At 42.2% G+C, this 15,893-nt stretch overlaps 1 protein-coding gene across 5 annotated transcripts in view; it reads right to left on the reverse strand.

Annotated features, from left to right (window-relative positions):
- Positions 1-15,893, reverse strand: part of ATG5 (autophagy related 5) — a 151,404-nt gene that overhangs the window by 60,755 nt on the left and 74,756 nt on the right. For all 5 annotated transcript variants that reach the window (XM_025199236.1, XM_006019809.2, XM_025199237.1 and 2 more), the window contains one exon: positions 13,215-13,309. In XM_025199236.1, coding sequence (XP_025055021.1) covers positions 13,215-13,309 — 95 coding nt within the window. The remainder of the gene's footprint in view (positions 1-13,214; positions 13,310-15,893) is intronic.

Consider the following 15,893-nt stretch of genomic DNA (forward strand, 5'->3'; position numbering starts at 1 on the left):
AGCTGCGCCGAATCACACCTGCCATGCCACAGAGGCACCCGGGACAGGGAAGCAGGGCAGAGTGAGGAGCGGTGAGCAGCCGTCATTCCCTGCCACTGTGCTTCCTTCTCCCGGGTGCCTCTGCAGCCTGACAGGCACGATCTGGAGTGGCTGGGAATTTCGTGCCCGCTGGGCTGTAGAAGGAGGGGGACGGAAGCAGACTGGCAGGGAACAGAGGCTGCTCGCCCTACGACTCTTTGAGGGGAGCAGCCCTGTGCCACAGCCCTCACTGCAGCCCTGCACGCAAGAGGTGATTCACCACGGCAGCGCAGGATGAGCGGTGGGGAAAAGATCCCCAAGAAGATCCCCGTGCAGCTCCTCCACTCCCTGCAGCGCCTCAGGGAACTCACGGGGCAAGTGGCAGCATAGAGGTTTTCCACACTGCTCCTCCACTCCCTGCAGCGACAGGTCGCGGGGGAAGGAAGCTGGGCAGCAGCTGTTCCCTGTAGGGAGTTCCCTGCAGCGCTGTTCTCTGAGGCGCTGCAGGGAGCAGTGGAGCTGCACAGGGATTTTCTCGCCGCTCGCCCTGCGCTGCCCAGGTGAAGCACCTCCTGTGCGCGGGGCTGCAGCAAGGACAGCGGCATGGGGCTGCACCCTTCAAAGCAGTGGCATGCGCAGGGGGCGTGTCGCCAGGGCAGTGGGTGGGGGCGGGGGATGAAGCAGCTCACACTAGCAAGATCCCTGCACAGCCCCACTAGGTGGTGAAGGCCCCAGGGGAGGGAAGCAGGGCAGGAGCCCGAGCCCACAGCCTGTGCCTGCCCCACATACAGATCTGGGAGACGCAGGTCTCTGCTGCCCCCGGGAGTATGAGCAGTGGTGGGGAGCTGCCCTGCCCAAGCCCACAGCAGGGGGCAGGGGGCTGCGGACCCAGGTCCACAGCCCTGGCAGCAAGGCTGTCTGGGGGGAGTAAGAGGCAGCAGGGCCAGGGGGGCTGTGGGAGGCCTCTAATTGAGTATTTAATTATTTTTTCATACTGTCCCCCACTCACCCCCTTCTCTGAAGTCCTGGAACACATCCCTATACCTCCTATGTTACATTCTACCTCTGATAACGTTTCTGATAACAAAGTGATGTCACAGAATGCATCTACTTTGTTAACCAAGGTATTACTGCACTCTAGATATGGCCTCACTAGTGCTGAATAGAGGGGAATAACCACTTCCCTTGACCTGCTGGCAACACTCCTACCAATGCAGTCCAGTATGCCATTAGCCTTCTTGGCAACAAGGGCACACTGTCAACTCACATTTAGCTTATTGTCCACTGTAACCTGCAGGTCATTTTCTGCAGAGCTGCTGCCCAGCCAATCAGCCCCCAGGCTGTACTGGTACATGCAACTGTCCTGTCCTAAGTGCAGGACTTTGCACTTGGTTCTTGTTGAACTTCATGAGATTTCTTTTGGCTTAATCCTCCAATTTATCTAGCTCACTCGGAATCCGAGTTCTACCCTCCAGCATATCTACTACTCCCCACAGCTTGGCGTCATTTGCAAACTTGCTGAGGGTGCACTCTATGCCATTTTCCAGGTCGTTAATGAAGACATTGAACAAAACCGGCCCCAGGACTGACCCCTAGGGCACTCCACTTGTTATTGGCTGCCAACTAGACATTGAGCCATTGATTACTACCCTCTGACCCTGATGATCCAGCCAGTTTTTTATCCATCTTACAGTCCATTCATCCAGCCCTTACTTCCTTAGCTTGCCTGGGAGAATTTTGTGAGAGACCGTATCAAAAGCCTCACTAAAATAAACGTATACCACAACCACTGGTCTCTCCGCATCTACAGAGACAGTCATCTCATCACAGAAGACAATCAGGTTGGTCAGGCATGACTTGCCCCTAGTGAATCCATGCTGACTGTTCCTAATCACCTTCTCCTGCAAGTGCTTAGAAATGGATTCCTTCAGGAACTGCTCTATGATTTTTCCAGGTACTCAGAGGCTACCGCAGAGAGTGCAGTTTCCCCCCCCCTCCCCAACGCTCCCGTGGGACACTCCATCCACCACTTTCACCACTGTTAGCTGCTCACCTCCTCCCCAAACTGTGCTGCCCAGTGCAGTAGTCTCGGAGATGACCTTGCCTGTGAGGATTGAGATGAAAAAGGCATTGAGAACATCAGCCTTTTCTGCATCCTCTGTCACAAGGTTGCCTCCCCATTCAGTAAGGGACCCACACTTTCCCTGTTCCTCCTCTTGCTACCAACATACTTGTAGAAACCCTTCTTGTTACCCTTTACATCCCTTGCTAGCTGCAACTCCATTTGTGCTTTAGCCCTCCTGACTTCATCCCTGCATGCCCAAGCAATGCTCTTATACCCCTCCCCAGTTACTTGTCCAAGTTTCCACTTCTTATAAGCTTCCTTTTTGTGATTTAGTTTACTGAAAAGTTCCCTGCTAAGTGAAGCTGGTCTTGTGCCATACTTGCTCAGTGAAAGCATTTTCCAAGCAGCATCTCAAGTCTAAGACGAGGCACTTGAGTCTAAAAAATGTTGACAACTCATAGCCTAATCTTTTAATTCTAGAATGTTACAGTTTTATTATGGTAACTTAAATTTTCTAAATGTATTCATCACATAAATATATCCTTACCCACGTGCATGAATTGCATACAAAGCCTGATAAATTAAGATGAGAGTAGTAGGCAACCGTTGATCCTTCTGGATCATGGTGTAAGCATAGTGTTCCAAATTTTCAGTTTTTACCAATTTTCACCGATAAATTCCCTGATTTTTTTATTGATGTTATTCAGTTTTTACTGATTTACAAACTTTTTTCAGTTTGCTTAATTTTACCGGGTACAGTAAAATCCCTGTTAACCGGCACAAGTGGGGAATGGCTGGAAGGTGCCAGTAAGCTAAAAGTGCCATTACCTGAGGCACATGTTTCCTGCTGGCCACAGGGGGGAGGGTGGCAGCAGCCGCATGCAGAGAGGTGGGTGGGGGCTGTGCAGGGGCCTGGGGGTGCGGGGCTCCCGGCTCTGACCCTGGGCAAGGCAGGACAGGCCATGGAAACTGCTCCCAGGGCAGGCAGGTCCCAGCTGCACCCCAGCAGCTCTGGCTGCAGCCCTAATACATTCCCTGCAACAGGTGCTACACTCAGCTGCTCCACATGAGCCTGCAGGGCTGGGGCCACTGCCTGGAGGCATGGGGCTCCCAGTTCATGGGGGGCTGCACCGGGCTCTTCCTGGGGTCGTGTGCACCTGGATCTGCTGCCGCCTGCCCGGAGCACTGAGACGAGGCTGGTGCCACTACCAGCCCCAGCCTGCAGCAGCAGCCTGCTCTCGTCCCGAGCGCTGATCCAGGGGCACACACCCCCCCGGGAATAGCCTGGCGCAGTCCCCCAGCCCGCAGCCCTCCCAGGATGTATGTAGCAGCAAGAACCGCACACCCCCGCCCCACCCCACACCCATTGACAGCTCTCTCCGCTTTGCTCCCTGCTGCAGCCCCGGGAGCGGCTGACAGGCTGCACCCCATCCCTGCCCTTGGCCCAGCCTTTCCCCCTCCCTCCCTCACCGCCATGGGAATGCATTATTATTTTCCCCAATTTAAACTGATTTTTTTTCTTTTCTTTCTTTTATCTCAATTTCAACCCAGTTTTATGTTTGGAAAAGAAACCCTGAAAAATCCCCAGTTTTTTGTTTGTTTGTTTAATAAAAACTGAAAACACGGAACACTATGTATGCATGAGAAGTCACCAGAACCTTTGACATGTATACCTAGGCAGGAGTATGGAGGAATGGAAGCTTGTCAGACCTTCCAGCCCCACTTTAGACCATTGAGATGGTATCCGGAGGCCAGACGGAGTCTGGACATTCAGTGCCTCAATGGCTGTAGTTATATGAATGTCCAGGAATCAAACCCTGGTCTCCCATGTGGTAGACAAGGATTCTACCATTGAACCACAACAGTGGGTTAAGATGAGAGTACAATGAGGGATTAGCAGCAGCAAACAAAAGCAGTTACAAAGCAATAGAAGTAAGGTCACAAATGCAGCCAGCTGTTGGCACATTTGACGTGAAGATATACCGTCTGTGTTAAGATTATCAAATAATCAAAATAAGTCGTAAACAATAGTCCATCTGTAACATTAAAAATGGTTAATATTTCTTTTCTGCATAGGAAACTGTTACAGTTACCATCATGTCACATGATCAAAGATAGCAAATCACCTGATCTGCATAATTATAATCACTCTCCCCTTTTATGTATAAGGCAGTCTCTCTATTAAGGTTGTGTCAATTCTATTAACAGGCTTGAAGAACATTTTCTAGGCCCCAAATATTTCATTTCTTTTTTAACAAAGTATTTTTTGTTAGTGAAAGCCTCCTGCAGCTATTCTTACAGTTGCATTAAAATATTCTGAAGACTAGATTGCAACCAGAAGACTAACTATAACAGTCCACGACAGTAGTATTTTTCTTTTAATATCAATCAAATTTTACTGTCCCTGGAACATCTGCAAAATGTAAGATGTTAAATGTAACTACTGAAACATCATAATATGGAAGCATAGTTTAGTATGTAAATAAAGCACAGCATATAAAGCATTGTCCAGCACATGAATTCAGCTTATGTACCTGACTGCATTACAATTCAATAGGATATTTTTGCAAAAAAAAATATTAAAATTTTATTAAAATGTACACTTGACAATACCTCCATTACATCATATGAAAATGTAGCAAGGAGTACCTTACCTCATTCCTGCAGTTTTTGTTAACTCATGCTGTAGAGTGTAACATTCCATTTTTTAACTGGTTTGTTTTACCCCATATTTATCTATGCACAATTTATTTTCAAACCATCTCAAACAAATCTCTGGCACTTTCAAACAAACCTCAGACATTTTCAACCTTTGGATTTCCTGACTTTTCAGGATGCATCACAAACTTAACAGAAATCATTTTTACCCAACAGTGGTGAAAGTGGTGGATGGAGTGTCCCATGGGAACGTTGGGCGGCAAGGGGAACTGCACTCTCCACGGTGACCTTGAAGTACCAGAAGTACTTCTGCCCACTTCTGGGTCCGCCACCAAGTGCATGGGGAACCCCCTGGTGCTCCCGTGGGACAGTCATTTTTTAAAATGAAAGACAATTAAAATTCAATTAAATATACTCCATTAAGTTGCCATTGGGTAAATGCATAAGTAGATGGTCTTAAAATTAGAAAAGGAGGTAAAAATCACAGATTCACCATGTAGAAGGAATTACCATGAAAGTTTCTTTTTTAATCTTCACTACAGACCAGATTTTGCCTCTGGACAGAAGCCATAAGCTTGTGGAAGTATGATCATTCAGTGAGATCTCTTACTATGACCTTCTGGTACGTGAGATATGGTAGCAAAGGAATATGGACAGGGATTGAAAATTTCAGGTGGAAAAAAATCCCTTCATAAAACTAGAACCAGGAAATGGAACTGACAAGTTAATTTGTGTTGACTAAATGGCATGAAATACAGGGAATTAAAATAATCAGTCTTAATAATGAAAATAAATATTTACAAGACTTGAAGAGAAACCAGAGCATACTAATTTAAACATACTATTAACAGGTACAGAACATGACTTATCTGATAGCAAGCCTATAAAAGGGATTAAATATTAAGGTAGTTACTGCCTTTGTCTTACCTCTTTCCAACCTTACGCAGACCTTTGAAAGAACAGTCAAGATTAGTACAGAAAATTATTTTCTGACTTTTAAAACCTATTTTGAAAAAGAATTTCCTTTTAAAAATACTTTAAACTAGGACACACATATGCAAAAAGTAATACTTTATTCAAGTCATTTAGTGAAGAGATAAGGCAACAGTGATTATAATCAGTTTCTAAATTCAGCTGAATTGCAGAACTGTTTGTATATATTCAAATCGTTGCAAAATTTACTGGCAGCAGCCAGTACAAAGTAAAGTTGACAACTATTTATTGCCTAGAATTAAACTGTATGCAAAACTGCACAGCAAAAGCCAATCATCTGTTCACAAGTAACCTGTAAACTAAGGGACATAAACACCCCAGCTGCAGTACATGAAGAATTTAGAAACCAAGTTCAAGTGAACAATCCACAAAAATCTCTTCAATCTTAAGTGCCTAGGTAGGTGACCTATTACACATGGTCTTGTGAGGACCAGGTCCAAGAGATATGCTTAAAGCATACCTAATATTGAGTTCAGGAGGGTAATGATGATTGAAAATTCATTGGAAAAATACATAAAACTGTACTGGAAGCACAGGCAAGAGCCCAGGATACTCTCCCCCAAAGTGGAGTGCCCTCATTACTGGTCTTTAAAGTCAAGGATCCTCTTGCTTGGTTTCTCTATGGCCCAGGAATTTTGACTTTCCTTCTGCATCGTGGCCCAGATTCAACTGAAAGGGTGAAAAGTATCCTAGGTCTAACTCTAGCCTCTGCCTGGTGGTTAGAGCACTTTCCTGAGAATTAGGAGACACTTGCTTAAACCCAGGTCTCCCATTTTCTGTAAAAGTGTTTTAATCATTTGCTATATAGAAAAGATGAGTACCAGTCAGGAAGGGTACCTGGTTACCATGACTAGGTGGAGATTTTAAGCCTGTAAATGCCAGTCTCACTTAAGTGCCTATTTGGAGGCCTGAAAAAGGTGCCTAAGCCAGAGAACTGCAATAAGGACATAACCTTAGGCTTTTTTACCTCCTTGGCAAAAGTCCTGCACCAAAAAATCTGTGGTCACAGGATTGAGACCTACTGAAATGAAGAGCTTCACATGCATGTCCATGAAATTCTAAAAACAAAACAAGTCTGATATAATTTAAGATAATCACGGGCTGACAATGTTCTGAATTAAAGTAATTTCCATGCACCGCACTAATTGTTGATATGGCTGTGCTAATTCAAGACATGGAGCTTGTTCTAATGTTTCAGTATCCTTTCCTACTCCTGAATATTCTCACCTTGTCTTAACAACTCTTTCAAACATGTCAACTTCTTCAGCAACCTCTTTGCTTAAGAAAACCAAATATTCATTTTTAAATAGACATTTGATAAGACATACACACAGTGACCTCAGTTGGCTGAACTGTGGTTCAAACCCCCTTGTTCTGTCCTGCAACATAAAGCATACTAAAAAAGGACCATTTAGTTTGTTCAGATAAGAGAGATACAAAAAAACTCTTATTACCAAACTGTCCCCAGAAAATTGCCTTTCCCCAATTTTCAAAAAGGGAGATTTTTTTTTGAGAGAGAAAAAGTTTCCCTTAAAAAATAAAAAACTATCCCTTTTTCCATCCCCTCACACACACAGGGCAGAGTCTTAAGCTCTGATGGGTAATGCTTATAATTCTAAAATAACTACTTGTATTTGATAAAAATGTGCTATTGCCCATAGCTATTCAGATCAAACTTAGGACAGCAGTTAACAAAGCTATAATAATGCTACATCTTTCTGTGGACCCTAACTTATTATTGACCAGAAGAATACTCTAGTTTTTTTCCCCTTTAGACCACTTAAATTCTTAGTTGAATATCTAATTATAGGTTTAAAGTTTCACTAAACAAAATAACCATCACCTTCACTCCATCAAACTGCTACTTTCTCAGATATTCTTTCCAGGAAGTGAGAGTCTACATACAATGAGTTAGCATTATACGAAAAGGTCCTTACTGCAATACCACTTCCCAAAAGTAAGAAAAAAATTAGACAATGAATGCTACACAAGCTATTCAATAGCAACCTGTACAAGTCTACAATATATAGAGACTTGCTGTGTTATGTTGCCCTCTTCAGGTCATTAGCGGTCACATTTTACAGTCCTCTTCAAAGATCCATTATTAACTAACACTTCAAGTATAATTCTTTCCCTCCCCCAACACACTTTTGGCATTTATTAAACCATCCTGTTAACACAGCAGAAGCACTTGTTCTTTTCTTGAAAAGCCAGACAATCATCACAACAATGTTTATAGACATACAAAGTCTCAAAAACTTACTTTTAACTAAATTATCTTAATACTAGAGCCATATTCACTTGAGGTAGTTGTGGTCTGACATCAAGTATAGTTAGGCCCTTCTGGATTTAATATTAAAGCCTGGATAGGTACAAAGGCATTTTGTTAGTTAAAATGATGTACCTCCTTTATACCAATTTATTAAATCAATCAACATAAACTCAAAATGAACTCAAGAAAACATCTCACCAATTGTTCCATATTGTTTAATCATTTGTTTTATACAAAGGCTCTTTTTCTTCCCACAAATTTTACAAATAACCAACTACAGTAAATCTGCTGTCAGCCACGTAGGACCAAGAAGATAGTTAAAGATTCAAGAATACAGCAGAGGTGGCCAACCTCTGGAGGGGGCAGGGAGCACAGTGACAGATTGGACAAGGAGCAGAAAGCAGAGCAGCAGATCAGGCATGGAATAAGAGTGCCACTCAGGGTGGCTGTGGGGCTTAATCTGTGGCACATCTTCCAAAAGGGTACCCTCCCACCCTCCAGATTGTTTGCCTTCATTTAACAGATACTGCATACCAAAAAAGTAATACTGCTAAAAGAATCCAGATCTAGTATCTATCTGTTTTACTGCTCAGAGTCTATCACACATTTATTTTATTCTCCATTTGCTGTGGTAGATAATAGCATTCTGTCCCAGTTAATATTTTTTAAAGAAAAGCTGCTGAACGAAAGCTTAAAATGATCTGTGGTTAGTTTAGTTCTGAGTTACCAAGTTTTAAGATTTTATTTCTGCTGTCCTGTCCCCACTCCACTCCCCACACACAGTTGAATTTGGGTAGCACACAAGGTATGATTCATATTATTCTTTAAATGTGTATTCAAGTGTTCATTGTAGATGAAACAGCTTTTAAATTTAGAAAGTAACAGTTCTTTACTGAAAAGCATATCCAAACATTTTATGTTTCTATAACAACGTTCCCCAACAGTACAGTGTTGAACATAGTTAAGACTGATTTGCATTTTAGTTGATGGACATCTGCTCTACTTTGGAATGATCTAGTTCGAGTGAAAACTCACATAGGCAAGCAGGCACCTATAAGGTTCCTTTTCTGGTTCCCTTCAGAAAAAGGCAAGAGTGGAAGGGATCAGAAAAGGAACTGGTTCACTGGCTCCTGAAGAGATGCCCCAGAGGCTACTCACATAGGGCCTGTGGCTCTGCCCCAAAACCTGCATTCCAATTTCAAAAGAACTAACAGGTCAGTGGCTAATGCAATACAGACTTGGGCTGTAATAACTCAAGGGGACATGCAAATATAGAGTAAGAATACAAAGGTCACTTATATTCAACTTACTTTACTTGGTCTAATAAAAGATATCAGATTTAACCAAAGAACTTTGTCTACCTCCGTCCTTAGACCAACACGGCTACAACCAACACCACTTCTACACTTCACCAACAACAGAGCTTAAATACATATAGATTTTTAAAATATGTTAATAATGTTGTATAATTAATTTAAGCATGTCAGTTAATTAAAAATATACAATGACCTAAAGTAAACATTTATAGCATGAGAACAATATGGGTACATATTACTTATAAGTGATAAAAATGTTACTGTTGGTAAATATTTCTAGAAATCTCTCTAGATAGTTTAATAGCCTTGTATGATTTGTATAATAAATCCCTCTTGAATATACATCTAAAACTAAAAAAGGAGCTGTACACATCTTTATGGGGGAGCAGAAATCTCAGAGAAAACATTTTTGAATTGTTAATGAAAATACTTTACTTCCTTCTTCAAAGCATTATCTCAGACTCTTCACTCAACTGCTGCTTGGTCCACTATTCTTAATACAGCTACTTTCAGATAGCCTTAAAGGCCTTAAATAAATGGATACTAGAGTGAGTATTTCCCAAGCAAATCTAACAAAAGACACATTTGTATTTATATAGGCCCCACTGACATATGAACAGGTAGATAGTACTGAATTAATGAATCTTCATGCTCTTTGCTTCATTAGTATGCAAGCCTATGACAAAATGAACAAACTTAGGGAAACGCTGAAAGGTTTTGAAAGTGCTCACCTAACATTGCCTAGTTTACCCAGACCAATTACTACATGCACTACCATCCACAATACGTGCTAAATGACAGATACCTAACAGGCAAAGCAGCATAATATAATACAGTATACAGTCTACTTCATTCTTCCCAGTAGAAACTTAGCCTGGCCAAACCAATAAGGCATTGAATGCATTAAGCTTCTGGGCACAGCCAGGACATAATTTAACCTTGTACTAGATGTTTTAGGCAACAACATTTGTCATTCCACCTTTAATATATTTGCTTGCATCTTGAATATAAATTAAAACTATTTAGGCTGTCACTATGAGATTTAGCAACACTGATATCAAGTCAGACATTGATAGCAAGTCAGATGCTGGTATCAAGTCAGCCTACTTTGTTTGATCAGCATCATCTCCACTGTATCTGTCCATTTCTACTGTTTCAAAAGTGTTTCTTAGCACCCCACAGTAAACAAATTAGTCACTGACTAAAGAAAATGTTAGGAGAGAAGTGCATCTATATGTTCTGATGCAACTATAGGGAGCTTGCCATCTGGTAAAATTTCTGATCAACACTGTCAAAGTAACTGTGACTTCCGTTCTCAATCTTTAAGGTTTCACTTTGACAGTAAATTGGTCTTAATTCAACCTAGCATTAAAAATTATTCTAAAATTCCAAACAAGTTGCAAGCTTTTGCAGAAATACACATTCTGATAAGTCATTACGACTTGGCATAAAGTACCACATTTAGTCACATACCACATGCCCCAGGAATTTTGGGAGAAATGAAAGGGAGAAAAAAGATTTTTCCTTGACAATAGGTCGCTTAATATAAATTAAGTTATAATATAAATAAAACCACTCTGTTCCAACCATGATAGCACGTGTTTGCATAGGTTATGAGACTGACTCAGCAAGTGTAGAGATATAGTGTGGGCACATGACTGGAAATAATGGTAGGCCTACATGAAGTAACGAAGTCATTCACTCATCAATACTTTTAACCAAACTGTTCAGTAATTAGTTTTCTTGTTTCGAACACACCCCCAATTTTCGACTGCTAATTTTCTGAGGCAAAGGTACACATCGTATATGAACAAAAACAGTAACGCTAAATATTCAGTATTATAAAGCATAGAGAACTTTAAAGTTATCAGTATTTTGTGATGCACCTTAGGATTTAATTTGCCAAGACAAACAAACAGCATAGGAATACTGACTAACAAAGCAGGATCTTTTAAATTAATTTTGAATTAGTTTACCTTCAAATCAAGTTAACAACATAAAACTTGAAGGGCTACAGAGGAAAACAAAGAATTACAAAAAACTGGCTTTTCTCCAAAAGGAGAAGAAAATGAAAGGCAATGGACAAAAACAAAGATAGGTTGACTTATATACATTTTTAGTTATACATGCAGATTATAGGTTTGGATTTGGGAAATAGTAATATGAGGAATTAAGGATTCCTATTGGGAGCTTGAAAAAAGTATTTTTGATATTTTATTGTACTGTATTTTATTTATTTTATTTTACTTATTACAATAAACTTACAATTTATCTGTCAAGTAAGCATGCACACATTAGTCCTGTGAACTGAAGTTGACTTGATTCTAAATGTCATGGGGAGAAAAGCTTTCACACATCCTTTAAGATGTTTATTCTATTAAGCAAGATGTCAATAATTGGTGGAAAATGCAAGCAGTACAATACTTCTGATGTTTGGTCTTGGGGTTTTGATTCTAATATGTGCCTGATTCTATAATATTAGATTCTAATAATAGAGTGGACACTGAATCAAAAGTTAACAGCCGGGCTTTTCTTCTATATATCAGCTTCAAAAATTCTTCAGACCTGTTCAGTACTAAGAGGGTAATTCCACAGGTCTGTACTAAGCTACAGGATGTTTTAACGTTTTTAAGGTTTTTTACTTCCTCTTTTAAATTCAAACCTTTTTCCAACATAGCGTACAAAATACAAATATTAAGAGTTTGTTCCAAAACCTATTTAAGAAATATTTATTTTATTCCATTAAAATGTCTCTTTCTAAAATAAAGAATACTATTAGAATAGGGGTTTTCAACCTTTTTTAACAGGTATAACCCTGGCAGTCAGGAGGGAGGGAGGAGGGCGCGCGGCTGGACACGGAGCAGTGGCAGTGTGGGGTGGTGGGTTGTGGCCGCCACATATGAGCTCCCTACCTACTCCCTGCATATGGCTGGCCGGGTGGTGGCTGTATAGCCTGCAGAGGGGCACCACTGTCCTCGCCCCCTGCCCCCACCCAGCCCTGTTCCTGGGAGGCGGCTGCGGCGCTGGTGGGTGGCAGCGCTCCATCCTCACCTGCCTGCCCGTGCGTACCCCCTGGGACCTTCCCAAGTACCCTGGGGGTTCGTGTACCCGTGGTTGACAACCCCTGTATCAGAATAAAAGATAAGGGCAATAAGTCTAAACTAAAATTTGTAATAAAAGATAAGTTTTTCAGGGTTACTTTCTCCTGGACCCTATGATGGCAGAGAAAGATATGTAGTTATGCAGAAAGTGAGAAAATGTTCTTCCTATTTATATCTTCCTATTGCTCCTTCAATTGATGAGAAGTTGTGTCTACTCTTCATGTGCAGCAACTACAGTAAATTTTCTCTAAGAAAAGGTAAGTTCTTATTTGGCTGTTAATCATTTCGCATACTTTGGGGTACACTAGTCACCTACTTCTGGCACAATGAGGAGTAATCACTTGTTGGGATCAATAGTTGAAACAATCATTTTTATGGCTTTACTTTTCTTTCCTGAATAGAAACAGAAAAGAACAGAAGGATGAACAGAATAGTTGGAGATGTTTCCCCCGGGATCTGTAAACTAGTAATGGTGGATGCCAAGGAAGCTACTTAATAGGGAACAGACCACTCTGGAGATATCTAGTCCAATGTTCACCCTCTATAGCATCCACTCCTGCCACTGTCAGAGACAGAATACTGGGCTAGACGGACCTCTGGGCTGACCCAGTCTGGCACTTCTTATGTTCCTCCATTAGCTTATCACAACTAAAACCCAGAAACCGTGACTATATAGCTCATCTACATTTTGCCTTGTTGTTAGAGACATGGGAACATAATTTTATACAGTTTTATATTCTGCATTATGAAAATAGTTTTGTAAAACAAGTTCTTCTTGTATGATCTCCTACCTGATATATTCTGAATGGGATGTAACGGAATCCACTATCTTCTGGAATATATTCCATGAGTTTCCGATTTATGGCCCAAAATTGTTCAAATTTATCTGTAGAGATAAACAGTTATATTATTTTAGCACTAATGAAGTCTGTTTCTTTAAGGAAAGAATGTACAAAATATGACTGGTAAAAATATACAGGAACACTAGGCATCTATAATCCCTATCCCAGGAATTTTGCCTGTGTGTGAATATTTTCTTCTTCATTTTCTGCTCCCTACCCAAGCTTTAATTGGATGAACTGTTTTCCCAGTTTGCAGAAATAAACACAGGGCAAGAAATTGACATTGTACCACTACAATCAAGATGTGATGACCTGTCAGATAATAAAGGGAAATAGACTGAATTTCATTGTATTTATTTCATTCAAAGAAGTACTGCATAATACTAGTGACAATGGAAAACAGTTATTGCCACTGATCTCCACTCCCCACTTCATGTCCAATGACTCTTCTTATCCAGAGATGGAGAAACAGGTACAACATATAGGGGAACTATAGCAGAGAGCATAAGCAGCAATTTGAAAACTAATTTTTTTAATTTTTGTATTGACACTGAATTTTAGAGAAGAGTCTTTATGACACGCATTTCAAACTTATCTGGCCTCATGGACTGGATAAGCAACGCCAGGCTGGTCCACAGACTTTATCAGGCCAATGGACTTGATCAGGCCACCCCCTCCCCCCACCACACACCAGATCCAGCACACACAGCATACCCAGCCCCACCCAGAAAACATTTGTATCATTTTGATGGAGCACTCTGAAAACAACAGTAAACGTTTTCCATGTTTCATAAGCAAGCTGATTTTTGTATACTGCCTACCAATTCAAATAACAAAAAACTTACTGATCTTATTTCTGGCAGTATCAGAAACAGTGAAATAGTTTAAAGACAGCACACAATTCCTTCCCCCCACCGCCCCCCACCCCCCCATTCAAGTACTCACAGGATAAAAATACATAAAACACCATGATTTAAATAGAAAATTGGTATTACAGTGGCAAATGATTTATAAAAAAATAAACTCAAGTCCTAAATCTATTTTAAAAAAACAGCATGTTACAAATAAACCCTGTAAATTATTAGAGAAAGACATAATATAACCATTGTGGTTCAATCCATCATATAAAGGTGTTTATTTATTCTAAAAGCTCTACTAATGATTGAGATGATTGCTGAAAACTCAAAGAGGAATTAATTATCCAGATCTGTGGTTACTGGAGTACGTGCTATTGCTGCAGGTCAGTGACTGAAGGAAGAAGCAATGCAGATTGCACATATACAAATACATGGGTTTCTGTAGAAAGGCTATGGCCTAAACTAGGGGTCAGCAATCCCCAGCACATGTGACAGAGCATGGCACGTGAAGCCGTTTTGCTCAGCACACCACAACTGACCCTGGCTGGGGGCAGCTCCTTGCCACAGAGCCTAGGCTGCTTGCAGCGGGTGGCAGGGAGGCTGCAAGCAGGCCAAGCTCCATGGCAGGCAGCAGGAGCCTGCCCAGAGACTGGGCTGCTTGTAGCAGGTAGCCGCAAGGCTGCAAGCAGCTGCACTGGGTCCGGAGCTATGATCTGATTTGTTGCCACCAGCCATTGCGCACACACCTCGGGGCAGAAAGCAGGGAAGAAGCTGGGGGTAGGACAGCCCCTGGCCTCTTCCCTGCTGTGCACGCTGAGGTGAGCATGAAGCCATCACCAGGAAACAGCCAGGCCAGAGCTCTGGACCCAGGTGCAGTTGCTTCGTGGCTACCTGCTGCAAGCAGCCCAAGTTCTGTAGCAGGCAGCACGGGCCTATCCAGAGCCTGGCGTGCTTGCAGCAGACAGCCACGAGGCTGCAAGCAACTGCACTAGGGTCTGGAACCCCAGCCCAAGTCCTTGCCAGCAGCAGCTGCATGCATGCCTCGGGGAGCACAGAGAGGAAGGGGCCAGGGCTGAATTGCCACAGCAAGGATTGGGCCCCTCGTAGCTCTCCTGCCATAGATTCAGAGATGTTAGGGTCGGAAGGGACCTCAATAGATCATCGAGTTGGACCCCCTGCATAGGCAGGGAAGAGTGCCGGGTTTAGATGAACCCAGCTAGATGCCTATCTAACCTCCTCTTGAAGACCCCCAGGGTAGGGGAGAGCACCACCTCCCTTGGGAGCCCATTCCAGACTTTGGCCACTAACTGTGAAGAAGTTCTTCCTAATGTCTAGTCTAACTCTGCTCTCTGCTAGCTTATGGCCATTATTTCTTGTAAACCCCAGGGGCGTCTTGCTGAGTAAAGCCTCACCAATTCCCTTCTGTGCCCCCGTGATGAACTTATAGGCAACCACAAGGTCGCCTCTCAACCTTCTCCTCTCAACCACCTCTCAACCTCAGCCATCTGCCCCTGGCATGCCAACATGTTCCAAGTTGAGGTTGCAGGGGTTTTTTGGTGCTCGGCCCAAAAATGCTGCTGACCCCTGGCCTAAAGAAATATTACAGGTGTATTCTTCAGCTTAATGAACATGTTACTAGAAATAAGTAAGAATACGAAGAAAGAATATCCTCCCTAACTCTATGCACCAAAGATTCTTAATTAGAAACTGGTTGAGTCTGTCCTAGTACCTCAGCATTACAACATCTTCTTGAGGACAGCTGGCTCTTTCC

This window comes from Alligator sinensis, unplaced genomic scaffold, assembly GCF_000455745.1.
Source record: "Alligator sinensis unplaced genomic scaffold, ASM45574v1 scaffold313_1, whole genome shotgun sequence".
Taxonomy (NCBI): domain Eukaryota; kingdom Metazoa; phylum Chordata; order Crocodylia; family Alligatoridae; genus Alligator; species Alligator sinensis.